This window comes from Tachyglossus aculeatus, chromosome 1, assembly GCF_015852505.1.
Source record: "Tachyglossus aculeatus isolate mTacAcu1 chromosome 1, mTacAcu1.pri, whole genome shotgun sequence".
In the NCBI taxonomy this organism is placed as follows: domain Eukaryota; kingdom Metazoa; phylum Chordata; class Mammalia; order Monotremata; family Tachyglossidae; genus Tachyglossus; species Tachyglossus aculeatus.
In genome coordinates, this window is record NC_052066.1 from 24,721,191 (window position 1) to 24,738,688 (window position 17,498).

The 17,498-nt window shown below is 43.1% G+C and overlaps 1 protein-coding gene across 1 annotated transcript in view; it reads left to right on the forward strand.

Annotated features, from left to right (window-relative positions):
* Positions 1 to 17,498, forward strand: part of STAG1 (stromal antigen 1) — a 463,433-nt gene that overhangs the window by 158,631 nt on the left and 287,304 nt on the right. The window contains exon 2 of the mRNA XM_038759978.1: positions 13,461 to 13,591. Coding sequence (XP_038615906.1) covers positions 13,563 to 13,591 — 29 coding nt within the window. The 5' untranslated portion in view covers positions 13,461 to 13,562. The remainder of the gene's footprint in view (positions 1 to 13,460; positions 13,592 to 17,498) is intronic.

Genomic DNA, 17,498 nt, shown 5'->3' on the forward strand with positions numbered 1-17,498 from the left:
AGTAGAGATGCTCCGTAGGCAGGAAGAAATGTGAGACTGCAGTGAGGGGAGAGAGACTGGGCTGGAGATGGAGATTTGGGAATCATTCACATGGAGGTGGTAGTTGAAGCCTGGAGAGCAAATGATTTAATAAATAAATATATATGTTTGTACATATTTATTACTCTATTTATTTTACTTGTACATATCTGCTCTGCACACAGTAAGCGCTCAATAAATATGATTGAATGAATGAATGTTCTATTTATTTTATTTTGTTAGTATGTTTGGTTTTGTTGTCTGTCTCCCCCTTCTAGACTGTGAGCCCGCTGTTGGGTAGGGACCGTCTCTAGATGTTGCCAACTTGGACTTCCCAAGAGTTTAGTCCAGTGCTCTGCACACAGTAAGCGCTCAATAAATACGATTGATTGATTGATTGATTGATGGAAGTGGTAGCTGAAGCCTGGAGAGCAAATGAGTTCTCCAAGGGAGTGGGTGTAGATGGAAAACGGAAGGGGATCAGAACTGAACCCTGATGGACACCCTCAAGGTAGAGGGTGGGAGGCAGAGAAGGAGCCGGCGAAAGAGAATCAGCGGCCAGAGAGATTGGAGGGGAACCAGGAGAGGACAGGAGCCCGGGCTTTGGAGTCAGAGGTCATGGGTTCGAATCCCGGCCCCGCCACTTGTCCGCTTTGTGACTTCGGGCAAGTCACTTCACTTCTCTTGATCTCAGCTCCCTCATCTGTAAAATGGGGATTAAGACTGTGAGCTCCTCGTGGGACAACCTGATCACCTTGTAATAATAATGATGGCATTTATTTTATTTTATTTGTACATATCTATTCTACTTATTTTATTTTGTTAATATGTTTGGTTTTGTTCTCTGTCTCCCCCTTCTAGACTGTGAGCCCACTGTTGGGTAGGGACCGTCTCTATATGCTGCCAACTTAGCACTTAGTACAGTGCTCTGCACACAGTAAGCGCTCGATAAATACGATTGAATGAATGAATAATACCATAAAAACAGCAGTGCTGTTTATAGTAAGTAAAAGAATTTCATGTTTCCCTGAGGTTCTGGGATGAATTTGAATTTATATGTAAAATCTCCCGGGAAGAGTCTACCCCATGATACAACCATTAATAAAAACCTAATCTTCAAGCAATGTAGCCAGATTGTGTCCTTATATATTCTAGTCACTTGCATAATTGAAGCCACTGCATAATTTCCCATCCCCCTCACATTTTCGAGAAGGAAATAAAGACTATTTTTGTATAATAATGATGATGGCATTTGTTAAGCGCTTACTATGTGCAAAGCACTGTCCTAAGCGCTTGAGGGGGGGGAGACAAAGTGATCAGGTTGTCCCACATTCATTCATTCATTCAATCGTATTTATTGAGCGCTTACTGTGTGCAGAGCACTGGGGCTCGCAGCCTTAGTCCCCGTTTTACAGATGAGGGAACCGAGGCCCAGAGAAGTGAAGTGACTTGCCTAAAGTCACACAGCTGACAGGTGGTGGAGTCGGGATTCGAACCCATGACCCCTGACTCCTAAGCCCAGGGTCTTTCCGCTGAACCACGCTGCTTCTCTTTGTATGGAGTGAGAGGGGGTGATCACCAAGACTGTCGATAAAGGCTTCCACCATGGGAACTTTGGGGTGGTAGGAGAAGGGATTGGGGAAAATTCATTAAGTACCTATTGGATGCGACACTTGCTCTGCACACAGTAAGCGCTCAATAAAAACGATTGATTGATTGGTGCTTTGCACATAGTAAGCGCTCAACAAATGCCATCATCATCATTATTATTATTGGGAGAGTGCAGTAGAAATAAGGGACACAATCTCAACTGCCCTCTTACTTTGCTCCTAGGTCTGGCCTTTTTTCTCATTTATTTTCTCCAGTTCTTACAGCCGGATTTAATTCCTTGTGTAACAGCCCCTCCCCTGCTTGTGGGTTGAATAAATTATGGGAAGAGTAGGGGCAATTATATGAGTAAATATTCGTATATTTCTCTCTCGGCTACATTTGTATTCTATCCTTGCTTGTCCTTTGTTCTTCTTTCGGTTCCCAGTATTTGTGAATAATCCTAATTTTTCCCGTTCACAAATAGGGTTGTAAAGTACAGGGTATCCATTGTGTATGCTGCTTCTGTGTGTGATGCTCATTCATTCATTCATTCAGTCGTATTTATTGAGCGCTTTACTGTGTGCAGAGCACTGCACTAAGCGCTTGGGAAGTACAGGTTGGCAACATATAGAGCTCCAAGTGCTTAGTAATAATAATAATAATGATGGTATTTGTTAAGTGCTTACTATGTGCAAAGCACTGTTCTAAGCGCTGGGGTAGATGCAAGGTATTTTTACCTTGAAGAACACTGGGGTAATAATAATAGTAAAAATGATGATGGCATCGTTACTTGTATATATGTGTACAGAGTTATTACTCTATTTTACTTCTACCTATTTACTATTCTATTTATTTTGTCCAAAAAATAAATATGTTTTGTACATATTTATTACTCTATTTATTTATCTTACTTATACATATCTATTCTATTTATTTTATTAGTGTGTTTTGTTTTGTTCCCTTCTAGACTGCGAGCCCGCTGTTGGGTAGGGACCGTCTCTAGATGTTGCCAACTTGTACTTCCCAAGCGCTTAGTACAGTGCTCTGCACACAGTAAGCACTCAATAAATATGATTGATTGATTGATTGATTAAGCACTTCCTATGTGCAAAGCACTGTTCTAAGCACTGGGGAGGTTACAAGGTGATCAGGCTGTCCCACATGGGGCTCACAGTCTTAGTCCCAATTTTACAGATGAGGGAACTGAGGCCCAGGGAAGTGAAGTGACTTGCCCAAAGTCACCCAGCTGACAAGTGGAAGAGCCAGGATTTGAACCCATGACCTCCGACTCCAAAGCCTGGGCTCTTTCCACTAAGCCGTGCTGCTTCTCTAGTACAGTGCTTTGCACTCAAGAGTTGTTCCAGAAATAACAGTGCTTTGCACATAGTAAGTGCTTAACAGATACCATCATCATCATTATTATTAAATAACATTAATGACGATGTTGGTGTGGGTCTGTGCTCAATTTGAACTTTCCTCCTAAACTCTGAATTACTGTGAGTGTAGCTGTATTTTTTTCCCATTAACCCATGTAAATTCACATTTTCGAATTACACTGACATTTTTATCATTAAATTACTGCCCTAATTAGCAGGCATGGGTCTAAAATAATTGCCCACTAATTTTCCGATTGAGTTACATATTTCATCGTTTGTATTTTAGTTACAATTCCATCATCACCGTCAACTCCATCTACTTGGCAACTTTACCGAGGACGATGTACTTGAAAGAGTGCCATGGAATTAATAGCCATAATCTCTGTCCTCAAGGAATTTCCTTACTAGCCGGGGGACAGACACAGAGAAGCAGCGTGGCTCAGTGGAAAGAGCCCGGGCTTTGGAGTCAGAGGTCATGGGTTCAAATCCCGGCTCTGCCAATTCATTAATTCATTCATTCAGTTGTATTTATTGAGCGCTTGCTGTGTGCAGAGCACTGTACTAATCGCTTGGGAAGTACAAGTTGGTAACATATAGTGACGGTCCCTACCCAATAGCGGGTGTTGTTTCTGTACTGCATTATTTCAGCATTCATTCATTCAATTGTATTTATTGAACGCTTACTGTGTGCAGAGCACTGTACTAAGCGCTTGGGAAGTGCAATTGTCTGCTGTGTGACTCTGGGCAAGTCACTTCACAGTTACCTCATCTGTATAATGGAGATTAAGACTGTGAGCCCGCCCCACCCCCCCACCCCGTGGGGCAACCTGATCACGTTGTAACCTCCCCAGCGCTTAGAACAGTGCTTTTCACATAGTAAGCGCTTAATAAATGCCATTATTATTATTAGCTGACTCTTGCCTCTACCACAGTGCTTAGTAGGATGCCTGGCACATAGTAAGCGCTTAACAAATCCCATTATTATCCTCCTTATTATCATTATTATCATTATTAATAGGTTGCAGGTAGGAGGAAGTAATAGAGTAGATAAAATGTAAATCCAGGTGTTCTCCAGGGAGGTGAAGTACTTAGGTGGCGTGGAAGAGCTGAAGCAGCAGTGGTCATTTGTTTTGTCTGCTGTGTGACCTTGGACAAGTCACTTAACTTCTCTGAGCCTAAGTTCCCTCATCTGTAAAAGGAGGATTAGGACTGTGAGCCCCACGTGGGACAACCTGATCAATCAATCAATCAATCAATCAGTCGTATTTATTGAGCACTTACTGTGTGCAGAAGACTGTACTAAGTGCTTGGGAAGTACAAGTTGGCAACATCTAGAGACGGTCCCTACCCAACAGCGGGCTCACAGACTAGAAGGGGGAGACAGACAACAAAACCAAACATACTAACAAAATAAAATAAATAGAATAGATAGGTACAAGTAAAATAAATAGAGTAATAAATATGTACAAACATATATGCATATATACAGGTGCTGTGGGGAAGGGAAGGAGGTAAGATGAGGGGGACGAGGGGGAGAGGAAGGAGAGGGCCCAGTCTGGGAAGGCCTCCTGGAGGAGGTGAAAGGAGGATTAAGACTGAGCCCCATGTGGGACAACCTGATCACCTTGTATCCCTCCGGCGCTTAGAACAGTGCTTTGCACATAGTAAGCGCTTAACAAATGCCATCATTATTATTATTATTATTATTATTTTGGAGACATCCCAAATTCCCCAGCGTTCAAGGATTTGGGAGACCCTTGTGGCCTGGCTTGAGTCAAGAATGAGTCCTGTTTCCCCCCCCATCCCCTCCACCCTACGCCCACCGCAGTCCTCGGCCCCCTTTTCCATGCCCGCTCGGTTACCTGATGAACCCAAACCCCAGGGAAAAACTACAGTGCAGATATTAGTCACCCCTGGGAGGACCTGAGAAGCAGCGTGGCTCAGTGGCAAGAGCCTAGGCGTGAGAGTCTTGCAAGCGCTTAGTACAGTGCTCTGCACACAGTAAGCGCTCAATAAATACGATTGATTGATCGATTGAGAGTCAGAGGTTGTGGGTTCTAATTCCAACTCAACCACTTGTCATCTTTGTGACCTTGGGCAAGTCGCTTTTGTTCATTCATTCAATCGTATTTATTTATTTATTCATTCATTCATTCAATCGTATTTATTGAGTGCTTACTGTGTGCAGAGCGCTGTACTAAGAGCTTGGGAAGTACAAGTGAATTTATTCATTCAATTGTATTTATTGAGCGCTTACTGTGTGCAGAGCGCTGTAGTAAGACCTTGGGAAGTACAAGTGAATTCATTCATTGTCGTATTTATTGAGCGCTTACTGTGTGCAGAGCACTGGACTAAGAGCTTGGGAAGTCCAAGTTGGCAACATCTAGAGACGGTCCCTACCCAGCAGCGGGCTCACAGGCTAGAAGGGGGAGACGGACAACAAAATAAAATAAATAGAATATGTACAAGTAAAATAAATAGAGTAATAAATACGTACAGAGTAAATACGTATTGAGCACTTACTGTGTGCAGAGCACTGTACTAAGCGCTTGGGAAGTACAAGTTGGCAACATATAGAGGTGGTCCCTACCCAACAGTGGGCTCACAGTGTAGAAAGGGGAGACAGACAACAAAACAAAACATATTAACAGAAGTCACTTAACTTCTCCGTGCCTCATTTTCCTCATCTGTAAAATGTAAAATCTGTAAAATGTCTCACGTGGGACAATCTGAACACCTTGTATTCCCCAGTGTTTAGAACTGTGCTTTGCACATAGTAAGCGCTTAACAAATACCATCTTTATTATTATTATTATTATCATTATTATTATTATTATTATTATTAGCTTTTTGACTGATATCCTTCCCCACGCCCCTCCCACCAGACTGTAAACTCATTGTGGCAAGGGAGGGAATGTGTCTGTTTATTGTTGTATTGTTCTGTCCCAAGTGCTCCATACAGTGCTCTGCACACAGTAAGCACTTAGCGTGGCTCAGTGGAAAGAGCCCGGGCTTTGGAGTCAGAGGTGATGGGTTCGAATCCCAGCTCTGCCAATTATCAGCTGTGTGACTCTGGGCAAGTCACTTCACTTCTCTGGGCCTCAGTTACCTCATCTGTAAAACTGGGAATTAAGACTGTGAGCCCCCTTTGGGACAACCTGAGCACCTTGTAACCTCCCCAGCGCTTAGTACAGTGCTTTGCACATAGTAAGTGCTTAATAAATGCCATTAAAAAAATTGGAAAGTGCGCGGTCCTGGGATAGCTCTAATTCTATTTATCGATTTTGATGGTGTCAATGTCTGTCTACTTGTTTTGTTGTCTGTCTCCCCCCTTCTAGACCATGAGTCCATTGTTGGGAAGGAGCATCTCTATCTGTTGCCGAATCATACTTTCTGAGTGCTTAGTACAGTGCTCTGCACACAGTAAGCGCTCCATAAATACAATTGAGTGAATGAATGATGATGATGGTATTTGTTAAGCGCTTACTATGTGCAAAGCACTGTTCTAAGCACTGGGGAGGTTACAAGATGATCAGGTTGTCCCCTGTGGGGCTCACAGTCGTAATCCCCTTAATCAAGGCGGGATTTGAACCCATGACCTCTGACTCCAAAGCCCGGGCTCTTTCCACAGAGCCACGGAATGAATACGATTGATTGATCGAATGAATCGTATTTATGGAGCGCTTACTATGTGCAGAGCACTAGCCTAGCTCAATCCCTGGCGATGCCGAGGGCCCAATTCTTTCCGCAGTTGGGATTGTTCATCTCGGAGTGGGAGGTTAGGGCAGGTCATTCATTCATTCATTCATTCATTCATTCATTCATTCACTCAACTGTATTTGCTGAGCGCTTACTGTGTGCAGAGCACTGTACTAAGCGCTTGGAAAGTACAAGTTGGGAACATATAGAGACGGTCCCTACCCAACAGCGGGCTCACAGTCTAGAAGAAGCAGCGTGGCTCAGTGGAGAAGAGCCCGGGCTTTGGAGTCGGAGGTCATGGGTTCAAATCCCGGCTCCGCCACTTGTCAGCTGTGTGACTTTGGGCAAGTCACTTAACTTCTCTGTGCCTCAGTTCCCTCATCTGTAAAATGGGGGTGAAGACTGTGAGCCCCCCGTGGGACAACCTGATCACCTTTGTAACCTCCCCAGCGCTTAGAACAGTGCTCTGCACGTAGTAAGCGCTTAATAAATGCCATCATTATTATTATTATTAAAAGGGGGAGGCAGACAACAAAACAAAACAGATTAATAAAATAAAATAAGTAGAATAAATATGTACAAATAAAATAGAGTAATAAATATGTATAAATATATATATATATAAATATATATATATATATATATATATATATATATATATATATACATATATACAGGTAATTGATTCACAGCCGCGCAACAAGCCGAAACGGGCGTTCTGGAGAGACGTGGGTTGTCACGCGAAGAATATCCGGCCCACCGTTGATCCATTTTATCTTTGGCATGCCACGTAAATGATTTTATTGTAAATTGTGCGACTGTAGGTGGCCAAAAAGCCCGGCTAACGTGCTCCAGTAAAAGTTCCGACGGTTAATTCTGCCTCTAGTGGGGGAACACCACTGTCACATTACTGGAAAGTTTCAAAACATGCCATTTGGGGGGATTTATGGTCCAAAAAGCATTCGAATAGTCCCCCTTTTTAGCTGTTTTTAGCCACTGCTTAGCACACAGTAAGCGCTCGATGAATACAGTTGGATGAATGAATGAATCTATATATAGTAAAGAAAAGCTGTTGGGTTGACACGGAGATGGTGGAAATAATACTAATCGTATTTAAGTGCTATTATAAAAAAAAGCAGTATATTAAGCACAAGGTAACCAGCGTGGCTCAGTGGAAAGAGCACGGGCTGGGGAGCCAGAGGTTGTGGGTTCAAATCCCGGCTCTGCCACTCTGCCACTGCGGTTAGGAAATAATTTATTTTCATTAAAACCCACCTTGTTAATAGAATAATAATAATAATGGCATTTATTAAGCCCTTACTATGTGCCAAGCACTGTTCTAAGCGCTGGGGAGGATGCAAGGTGATGAGGTTGTCCCACTGGGGGCTCACAGTCTTCATCCCCATTTGACAGATGAGGGAACTGAGGCCCAGAGAAGTGACGTGACTTGTCCAAAGTCACCCAGCTGACAAGTGGCGGAGCCGGGATTTGAACCCATGACCTCTGACTCCAAACCCCGGGCTCTTTCCAGTGAGCCACGCTGCTTCTCTGGGCCACGCTGCTTCTGTTACACCTATCTATCTATCTATCTATCTATCTATCTATCTATCTATCTATCTATCTATCTAGAGAAGCAGCGTGGCTCAGTGGAAAGAACCCGGGCTTTGGAGTCTGAGGTCATGGGTTCGAATCCCGGCTCTGCCACATGTCTGCTGTGTGACCTTGGGCAAGTCACTTAACTTCTCTGAGCCTCAGTTATCTCATCTGTAAAATGGGGATTAAGACTGTGAGCCCCGCATGGGACAACCTGATCACCTTGTATCCCCCCAGTGCTTAGAACAGTGCTCTGCACATAGTAAGCGCTTAACAAATGCCATTATTATTATTATTATTAATTATTATTATTATCTGTCTCTATCATCTATCTAATCTATCTATCTATCTAATCTATCTAATGAAGCAGCGTGGCTCAGTGGAAAGAGCCCGGGCTTTGGAGTCAGAGGTCATGGGTTCAAATCCCAGCTCCGCCAGCTGTCAGCTGTGTGACTCTGGACAAGTCACTTCACTTCTCCAGGCCTCAGTTGCCTCATCTGGAAAATGGGGATTAAAACTGTGAGACCCCCCGACCCGGGACAGCCTGATCACCTTGTAACCTCCCCAGCGCTTAGAACAGTGGCTTAGTTTAGAGAAGCAGCGTGACTCAGTGGAAAGAGCACAGGTTTTGGAGTCAGAGGTCATGAGTTCAAATTCCGGCTCTGCCAATTGTCAGCTGTGTGACTTTGGGTAAGTCACTTCAGTTCTCTGAGCCTCAATTACCTCATCTGTCAAATGGGGATTAAGACTGTGAGCCCCCTGTGGGACAACCTGATCACCTTGTAACCTCCCCAGCGCTTAGAACAGTGCTTTGCACATAGTAAGCACTTAATAAATGCCATCATTATTATTATATTATTAACAGTGCTTTGCACCTAGTAAGTGCTTAACAAATGCCATCATTATTATCATTATTATTATTATCTATCTGATGAAGCAGCTTGGCACAGTGGCAAGAGTACAGGCTTGGGAGTCAGAGGTCATGAGTTCTAATCCTAGTTCTGCCACTTGTCATTCATTCATTCAGTCGTATTTATTGAGCGCTTACTCTGTGCAGAGTACTGTACTAAGCGCTTGGGAAGTCCAAGGTGGCAACATAGGGAGACGGTCCCTACCCAACAGTGGGCTCGCAGTCTAGAAGGGGGAAACAGAGAACAAAACCAAACATAGTAACAAAATAAAATAAATAGAATAGATATGTTAAGTGTTAAGTTCTTACTATGTGCCAAGCAGTGTTCTAAGCGTGGGGGCGGGTGGATTTTCTATTTACTATTCTATTTATTTTGTTAATGATGTGCATCTATGACACCTCTCTGCATGTTTTGTTCTGTTGCCCGTCTCCCCCTTCTAGACTGAGCCCTTTGTGGGGTAGGAACCGTCTTTATATGTTGCCGACGTGTACTTCCCAAGTGCTTAGTACAGTGCTCTGCACACAGTAAGCGCTCAATAAATGCGATTGAATGAATGAATAAATGTCTGTTTCGCTTTCGAGACGTTTGTAAGCTCATTGTGGGCGGGGAATATGTTGTATATTTTTATTTTGTACACTCCCAAGCGCTTAAAACTGTGCTCTGTGCACCGTAAGGACTCAATAAATACGATTGACTGACTGACAGATATGAAACACAACCCGTAATTCAAGTCCCCCAGATTCTTAGTTTATTTCCCAGTCCATTGGGCTTTGGCCTTAGTGGTGGATCCCTCTCGCTTGATTTTTTTAATTAATTAATTCATTCATTCAATCGTATTTACTGAGCACTTACAGTGTGCAGAGTACTGTATTAAGCGCTTGGGAAGTACAAGTCGGCAACATATAGAGACGGTCCCTACCCAACAACAGGCTCACAGTCTAAAGGGGGAGATAGACAACAAAACATGTAGACCGGTGGCTCAGTGGAAAGAGCCCAGGCTTTGGAGTCAGAGGTCATGGGTTCAAATCCCGGCTCCGCCAACTGTCAGCTGTGTGACTTTGGGCAAGTCACTTCACTTCTCTGGGCCTCCGTTACCTCATCTGGAAAATGGGTATTAAGACTGTGAGCCCCCAGTAGGACAGCCTGATCACCTTGTAACCTCCCCAGCGCTTAGAACAGTGTTTTGCACATAGTAAGTGCTTAATAAATGCCACCATTATTATTATTATTATTATAATTATTATTATATTATAATAATTATTATTTTTATATTATATTATATTATATTATAGTTATTATTATAATAATAATTATTATAATAATAATGTTCTTCAAGGTAAAAAATACTCCTTTTAACGTGCAAATATTGACATGGTTGCCAAGTTAGATTCAGGAGAAGCAGCATGGCATAGTGGATTGAGCTCGGGACTGAGAGTCCCAAGGTCATGGGTTCTAGTCCTGGCTCCGCCACTTGTCTGCTGTGTGGCCTTGGGTAAGTTACTTCACTTCTCTGTGCCTCAGTCACCTCATCTGTAAAATGGGGATTGGGACTGTGAGCCCCACGTGGGACAGGGACCGCCGTGTCCAACCCGATTCGCTTGTATCCACCCCCGCACTTTGTACAACGCCTGGCACATATTAAAGTAAGCACTTAGCAAATACCATAACTATTATTATTACTGAGTATTATTGTAGGCAGTGCAGTCTGCTAGCAACTTGGGAAAGTAGGATAGAATTCAATAAAAATCATAATCTGCCTTCAGCCAACGTCCAATCTAAATGAGAAGCGAGGCAGACCCAAATTTATATGCATACCGTGAGAGCATGAGTAACAATATAAAGACTGTGAGCCCACTGTTGCGTAGGTACTGTCTCTATATGTTGCCAACTTGTACTTCCCAAGCGCTTAGTACAGTGCTCTGCACGCAGTAAGCGCTCAATAAATATGATTGATTGATGTGCATCTAACTTTTGACACCTGTCCACATGTTTTGTTTTGTTGTCTGTCTCCCCCTTCTAGACTGTGAGCCCATTGTTGGGTAGGGACCGTCTCTATATGTTGCCAACTTGTACTTCCCAAGTGCTTAGTATAGTGCTCTGCACACAGTAAGCGCTCAATAAATATGATTGATTGATTGATTGATTGATGTGCATCTAACTTTTGACACTTGTCCACATGTTTTGTTTTGTTGTCTGTCTCCCCCTTCTAGACTGTGAGCCCGTTGTTGGGTTGGGACCGTCTCTGTATGTTGCCAACTTGTACTTCCCAAGCGCTTAGCACAGTGCTCTGCACACAGTAAGCGCTCAATAAATATGATTGTTTGATTGATGTGCATCTAACTTTTGACACCTGTCCACATGTTTTGTTTTGTTGTCTGTCTCCCCCTTCTAGACTGTGAGCCCGCTGTTGGGTAGGGACCGTCTCTATATGTTGCCGTCTTGTACTTCCCAAGCGCTTAGTATAGTGCTCTGCACACAGTAAGCACTCAATAAATACGATTGAATGAATGAATGAATAAGAACAGTGGGTTTTAGCGAAAGTCTGGAATAATGAAATAAATAATGATATGCATTATTCATTCATTCATTCAGTCGTATTTATTGAGCGCTTACTGTGTGCAGAACACTGTACTAAGCACTTGGGAAGTCCAAATCGGCAACATCTAGAGACGGTCCCTACCCAACAGAGGGCTCACAGTCTAGCAGGGGGAGACAGACAACAAAACAAAACCATCAGGGTACAGGTAAATGCTTAAGTAGTGGAAAAAAAAATAAATTCCAGGGACAAATTCATCTATCAAAAAGACTCTGTTTTCAATTTGAAAAACAAATTCATTTTTTAAAAATGTGGAATTGTTGTTTTCTTAGGTTATTTCTTATGTTGTTATCGTTGGGTAGGGACCGTCTCTATATGTTGACAAGTTGTACTTCCCAAGCGCTTAGTTCAGTGCTGTGCACACAGTAAGCACTCAATAAATACAATTGAAAGAGTGAATGAATAGTCCACTGCTTAGCACACAGTAAGCGCTCAATAAATACAGTTGGATGAATGAATGAATCTATATGTAGTAAACAAAAGCTGTTGGGATAACACTGAGATGGTGGAAATAATACTGATGGTATTTAAGTGCTATAAAAAAAAGCAGTATATTAAGCACAAGATAACCAGCGTGGCTCAGTGGAAAGAGCACGGGCTGGGGAGCCAGAGGTCGTGGGTTCAAATCCTGGCTCTGCCACTTGTCAGCTGTGTGACCTTGGCAACATGTAGAGAAGCAGCGTGGCTCAGTGGAAAGAGCACGGGCTTTGGAGTCAGAGGTCATGGGTTCGAATCCCGGCTCCGCCACATGTCTGCTGTGTGACCTTGGGCAAGTCACTTAACTTCTCTGAGCCTCAGTTACCTCATCTGTAAAATGGGGATGAAGACTGTGAGCCCCACGTGGGACAACTTGATCATCTTCCATCCCCCCAGCGCTTAGAACAGTGCTCTGCACATAGTAAGTGCTTAACAAATGCCATCATCATTATTATTATTATTATTATTATTATTATTGTATCTACCCCAGTGCTTAGAACAGTGCTTGGCACATGGTAAGCGCTTAGCAAATACCAACGTTATTATTATTATTATTATTATAACCAAGTCAGACAGACACTGTGTCTCACATGGGGCTCACAGTGTAAGTAGGGGGAAGAACGGGTATTGAATCCCTATTTAACACTTCAGGAAACTGAGGCCCAGAGAAGCTAAGTGACTTGCCCAAGGTCACACAGCAGGCAGTTGGCAAAACCTGGATTAGTCCCAGTTCTTCTGACACCCAGGCCCATATGCTGTCTCCACTAGGCCAGGATGATTCCCGGCACTTTAATAATAATAATAATAATAATAATAGTAATAATAATAATAATAATAATAACATTTGTTAAGCGCTTACTATGTGCCAAGCACTGTTCTAACTGCTGGGGAGTTTACAAGGTGATCAGGTTGTCCCACGGGGCGCTCATGGTCTTAATCCCCATTTTTCAGATAAGGGAACTGAGGCCCAGAGAAGTTAAGTGGCTTGCCCAAAGTCACACAGCTGACAACTGGTGGAGCCGGGATTTGAACCCATGACCTCTGACTCCAAAGCTCGGGCTCTTTCCACCGAGCCATGCTGCTTCTCATGCTTCTCATGCTACTTTCCTTGGGTGCATTCGTCGATCGAACGGTAACGTGCATATTTTTGTATGAGGACTCTTTTCATGAATTAATGTTCATTTTCAATTTTTTCCACAGGTTTATCTTTACCATTATTTTCATGAGACGCTTTGGGGAAGATATCTTGGAGTAACGCTAGAAGAAAGTATATTGTTCCCATTTTAAAAGACAGCTCCGACAATGATTACTTCGGAGTTACCAGTGTTACAGTGAGTACCTTAGATGTTTCATTAAAATATTTTGAAACTTGATTCTTCATGACATGTTGGGTAGGGACTGTCTCTATATGTTGCCAATGTGTACTTCCCAAGCGCTTAGTACAGTGCTTTATACTCTATTATATTATTATATATATAATATATATAATATGTACTACATAATATATATATGTAATATAGTATTGTTATTACTCTATTTACTATTGCTGTATTAACTTATTCATTATTACTCTATTTATTTATTTATTATTACTCTATTTATTTATTTATTTTTCTTGTACATATCTATTCTATTTATTTTATTTTGTTAGTATGTTTGGTTTTGTTCTCTGTCTCCCCCTTTTAGACTGTGAGCCCACTGTTGGGTAGGGACCGTCTCTATATGTTGCCAACTTGTACTTCCCAAGCGCTTAGTACAGTGCTCTGCACACAGTAAGCGCTCAATAAATACGATTGATTGATTGATTGATTGCTCTGCACACAGTAAGCGCTCAATAAATACGATTGATTGATTGATTGATTGATTGATCGCAATGTATGCTTCCTTTTCCAGGACCTGAGTTATTATTGAGTGTACCTGAGAGTAAGACCCCTTAAAGAATCTGTACCTCAATGTTTTCTAAATATTTTTGCTTATACCCTGACTACTAGATGTTAGTAGGCTGTAATCATTACTCCCAGTTCATTAAGTCATAAACATCCTGAAATGATACCAAAGTCATTCATTCAGTCGTATTGATTGAACGCTTCCTGTGTGCAGAGTACTGTACTAGGCACTGTCATGAGAAACAGCAGGGCCTAGTTGAAAGAGCACGGGGCAGGGCATCAGATTCTCCGTCACCAAAACCTGCCGGTCTCAGCTCCGCAACATTGCCAAGATCCGCCCTTTCCTCTCCATCCATACTGCTTCCCTGCTCATTCAGTCTCTCCTCCTATCCCGACTGGATTACTGCATCAGCCTCCACTCTCTGATCTCCCATCCTCCTGTCTCTCCCCACTTCAGTCTATACTTCACTCTGCCGCCCGGATTCTCTTTCTGCAGAAATGCTCTGGGCATGTCACTCCCCTCCTCAAAAATCTCCCGTGGTTGCTTGTCAACCTTCGCATGAAGCAAAAACTCCTCACTCTCGGCTTCAGAGCTGTCCATCGCCTCGCCCCCTCCTACCTCACCTCCCTTTTGTCCTTCTCCGGCCCAGCCCGCACCCTCCGCTCCTCTGGTGCCACTAACCTCCTCACTGGGCCTCATTGTCTCCTGTCCCGCCATCGACCTGTGGCCTGCAATGGCCTTCCTCCACTCATCAATCAATCAATGAATCAATCAATCGTATTTATTGAGTGCTTACTGTGTGCAGAGCACTGTACTAAGCGCTTGGGAAGTCCAAGTTGGCAACATATAGAGACAGTCCCTAACCCAACAGTGGGCTCACAGTCTAAACTCACTCAGTCACCTGCCAAACTCACCCACTTCCCCCCATCAAAGCCCTACTGAAAGCTCACCGCCTCCAGGAGACCTTCCCAGACTAAGCCCCCCTCTTTTCATTCATTCATTCATTCAATCGTATTTATTGAGCGCTTACTGTGTGCAGAGCACGGTACTAAGCGCTTGGGAAGTACAAGTTGGCAATATATAGAGACGGTCCCTACCTAATAACGGGCTCATAGTCTGCTCCTCCTCCCCTCCCCATCACCTCAATTTCCTCCCTCTGCTCTACCCCCTTCCCTGCCCCACAGCCCTTGTGTATATTTGTACATATTTATCATTCCATTTATTAATGATGTGTATAGATCTCTAATTATATTGCTCTATTTTGATGGTATTGACTCTTGTCTACTTGTTTCGTTTGGCTGTCTGTGTCCCCCTTCTAGACTGTGAGCCCATTGTTGGGTGGGGATTGTCTCTATCTGTTGCCTATTCCAAACGCTTAGTACGGTGCTTTGCACACCGTAAGCGCTCAGTAAATATGATTGAATAAATAATAATAATGATTGTATTTGTTAAGTGCTTACTATGTGCAAAGCACTGTTCTAAGCGCTAGGGAGGTTACAAGGTGATCAGGTTGTCCCACGAGGGGCTCACATTTAATCCCCATTTTTACAGGTGAGGTAACTGAGGCCCAGAGAAGTGAAGTGACTTGCCCGAAGTCACACAGCTGACAAGTGGCAGAGCCGGGATTTGAACCCACGACCCCTGACTCCAAAGCCCGGGCTCTTTCCACTGAGCCACGCTGCTTCTCTAAATGAATAAATGAATGAATGAATGAATCCCAGCTTGGCCATTTGCTTGTTTTGTGACCTCGGGCCTGTCAATTTCTGTGCCTCAGTTTCGTCAGCTGTTACATGGGGATTAAATAATTGTTCTCTTAAACTGTTAGCTCAGTTCGGAACAGGGATCATGGCCGACCGAATTAATTTGTACTTACCTCAGCACTTAGAATAGTGGGTGACACATAATTAGTGCTTAACAGATACTATTAAAAAAAATCCAATGAATCAATAGTATTTATTGAGTGCTTACTATGTGCGGGGCACTGTACTAGGTTCTAGGGAAAGTGCAAATACAAGAGAATTAGCAGACAACTTTCCTGCTCCTAACGAGCTCACAGTTTAGAAGGGGAGACAGACATTAATATAAATTAGCAGTTTATAAAGTACAATTTAAATTTGTACATAAGTGCCGTGGGGTTGGGGGTGAGGCAAATATTGAGTGTCCAAGTGTCGCAGATCAAAGTGCACAGATGGCGCAGAAGGGGGAGCGAGTCGGGGAAAAGAGGGCTTAATTGGGGAAGACCTCTTGGAGGAGATTCATTCATTCAGTCGTATTTATTGAGCACTTACTGTGTGCAGAGCACTGTACTAAGCGCTTGGGAAGTACAAATTGGCAAGTGCAAGGAGGAGATGGGACCTTAGTAATGCTTAGGTCTGGCTTTTATGGAGGGGAATGCGTCTTTTAGACTGTGAGCCCACTGTCGGGTAGGGACTGTCTCTATATGTTGCCAACTTGTACTTCCCAAGTGCTTAGTACAGTGCTCTGCACACAGTAAGCGCTCAATAAATACGATTGATTGATTGATTGATTGATTGATTGAAGGGAGTTCCAGGCCAGGGGGAGGACATGGGAAAGGGATCAGTGGCAAGATAGACAATAGAGAAGCAGCGTGGCTTAGTGGCAAGAGCGGGCTTGGGAGCCAGAGGTTCTTGGTTCTAATCCCGGCTCCATCACTTGTCTCCTGTGTGACCTTGGGCAACACACTTACATTCTGTGGGCCTCAGTTACCTCCTCTGTAAAATGGGGATTGGGACTGGGAGCCCCATGTGGGACCACCTGATTACCTTGCATCTACTCCAGCGCTTTACATATGTTTTTTACGTATTTATTACTCTATTTATTAATTTATTTTACTTGTACAAATTTATTCTACTTATTTTATTTTGTTAATATGTTTGGTTTTGTTCTCTGTCTCCCCCTTCTAGACTGTGAGCCCACTGTTGGGTAGGGACCGTCTCTCTATGTTGCCAACTTGTACTTCCCAAGCGCTTAGTACAGTGCTCTGCACACAGTAAGCGCTCAATAAATATGATTGAATGATTGTATTACTCTATTTTACTTGTACATATTTATTCTACTTATTTTATTTTGTTAATATGTTTTGTTTTGTTCTCTGTCACCCCCTTTTAGACTGTGAGCCCGCTGCTGGGTAGGGACCGTCTCTATATGTTGCCAACTTGTACTTCCCAAGCTCTTAGTACAGTGCTCTGCACACAGTAAGCGCTCAGTAAATATGATTGAATGAATGAATGAATGAATGAATGAACAGTGCTTGGCACATAGTAAGCACTTAACAAATACCAGCATTATTATTATTATTATAGACGTGATCAGGCCCAGTGAGTAAGCTAG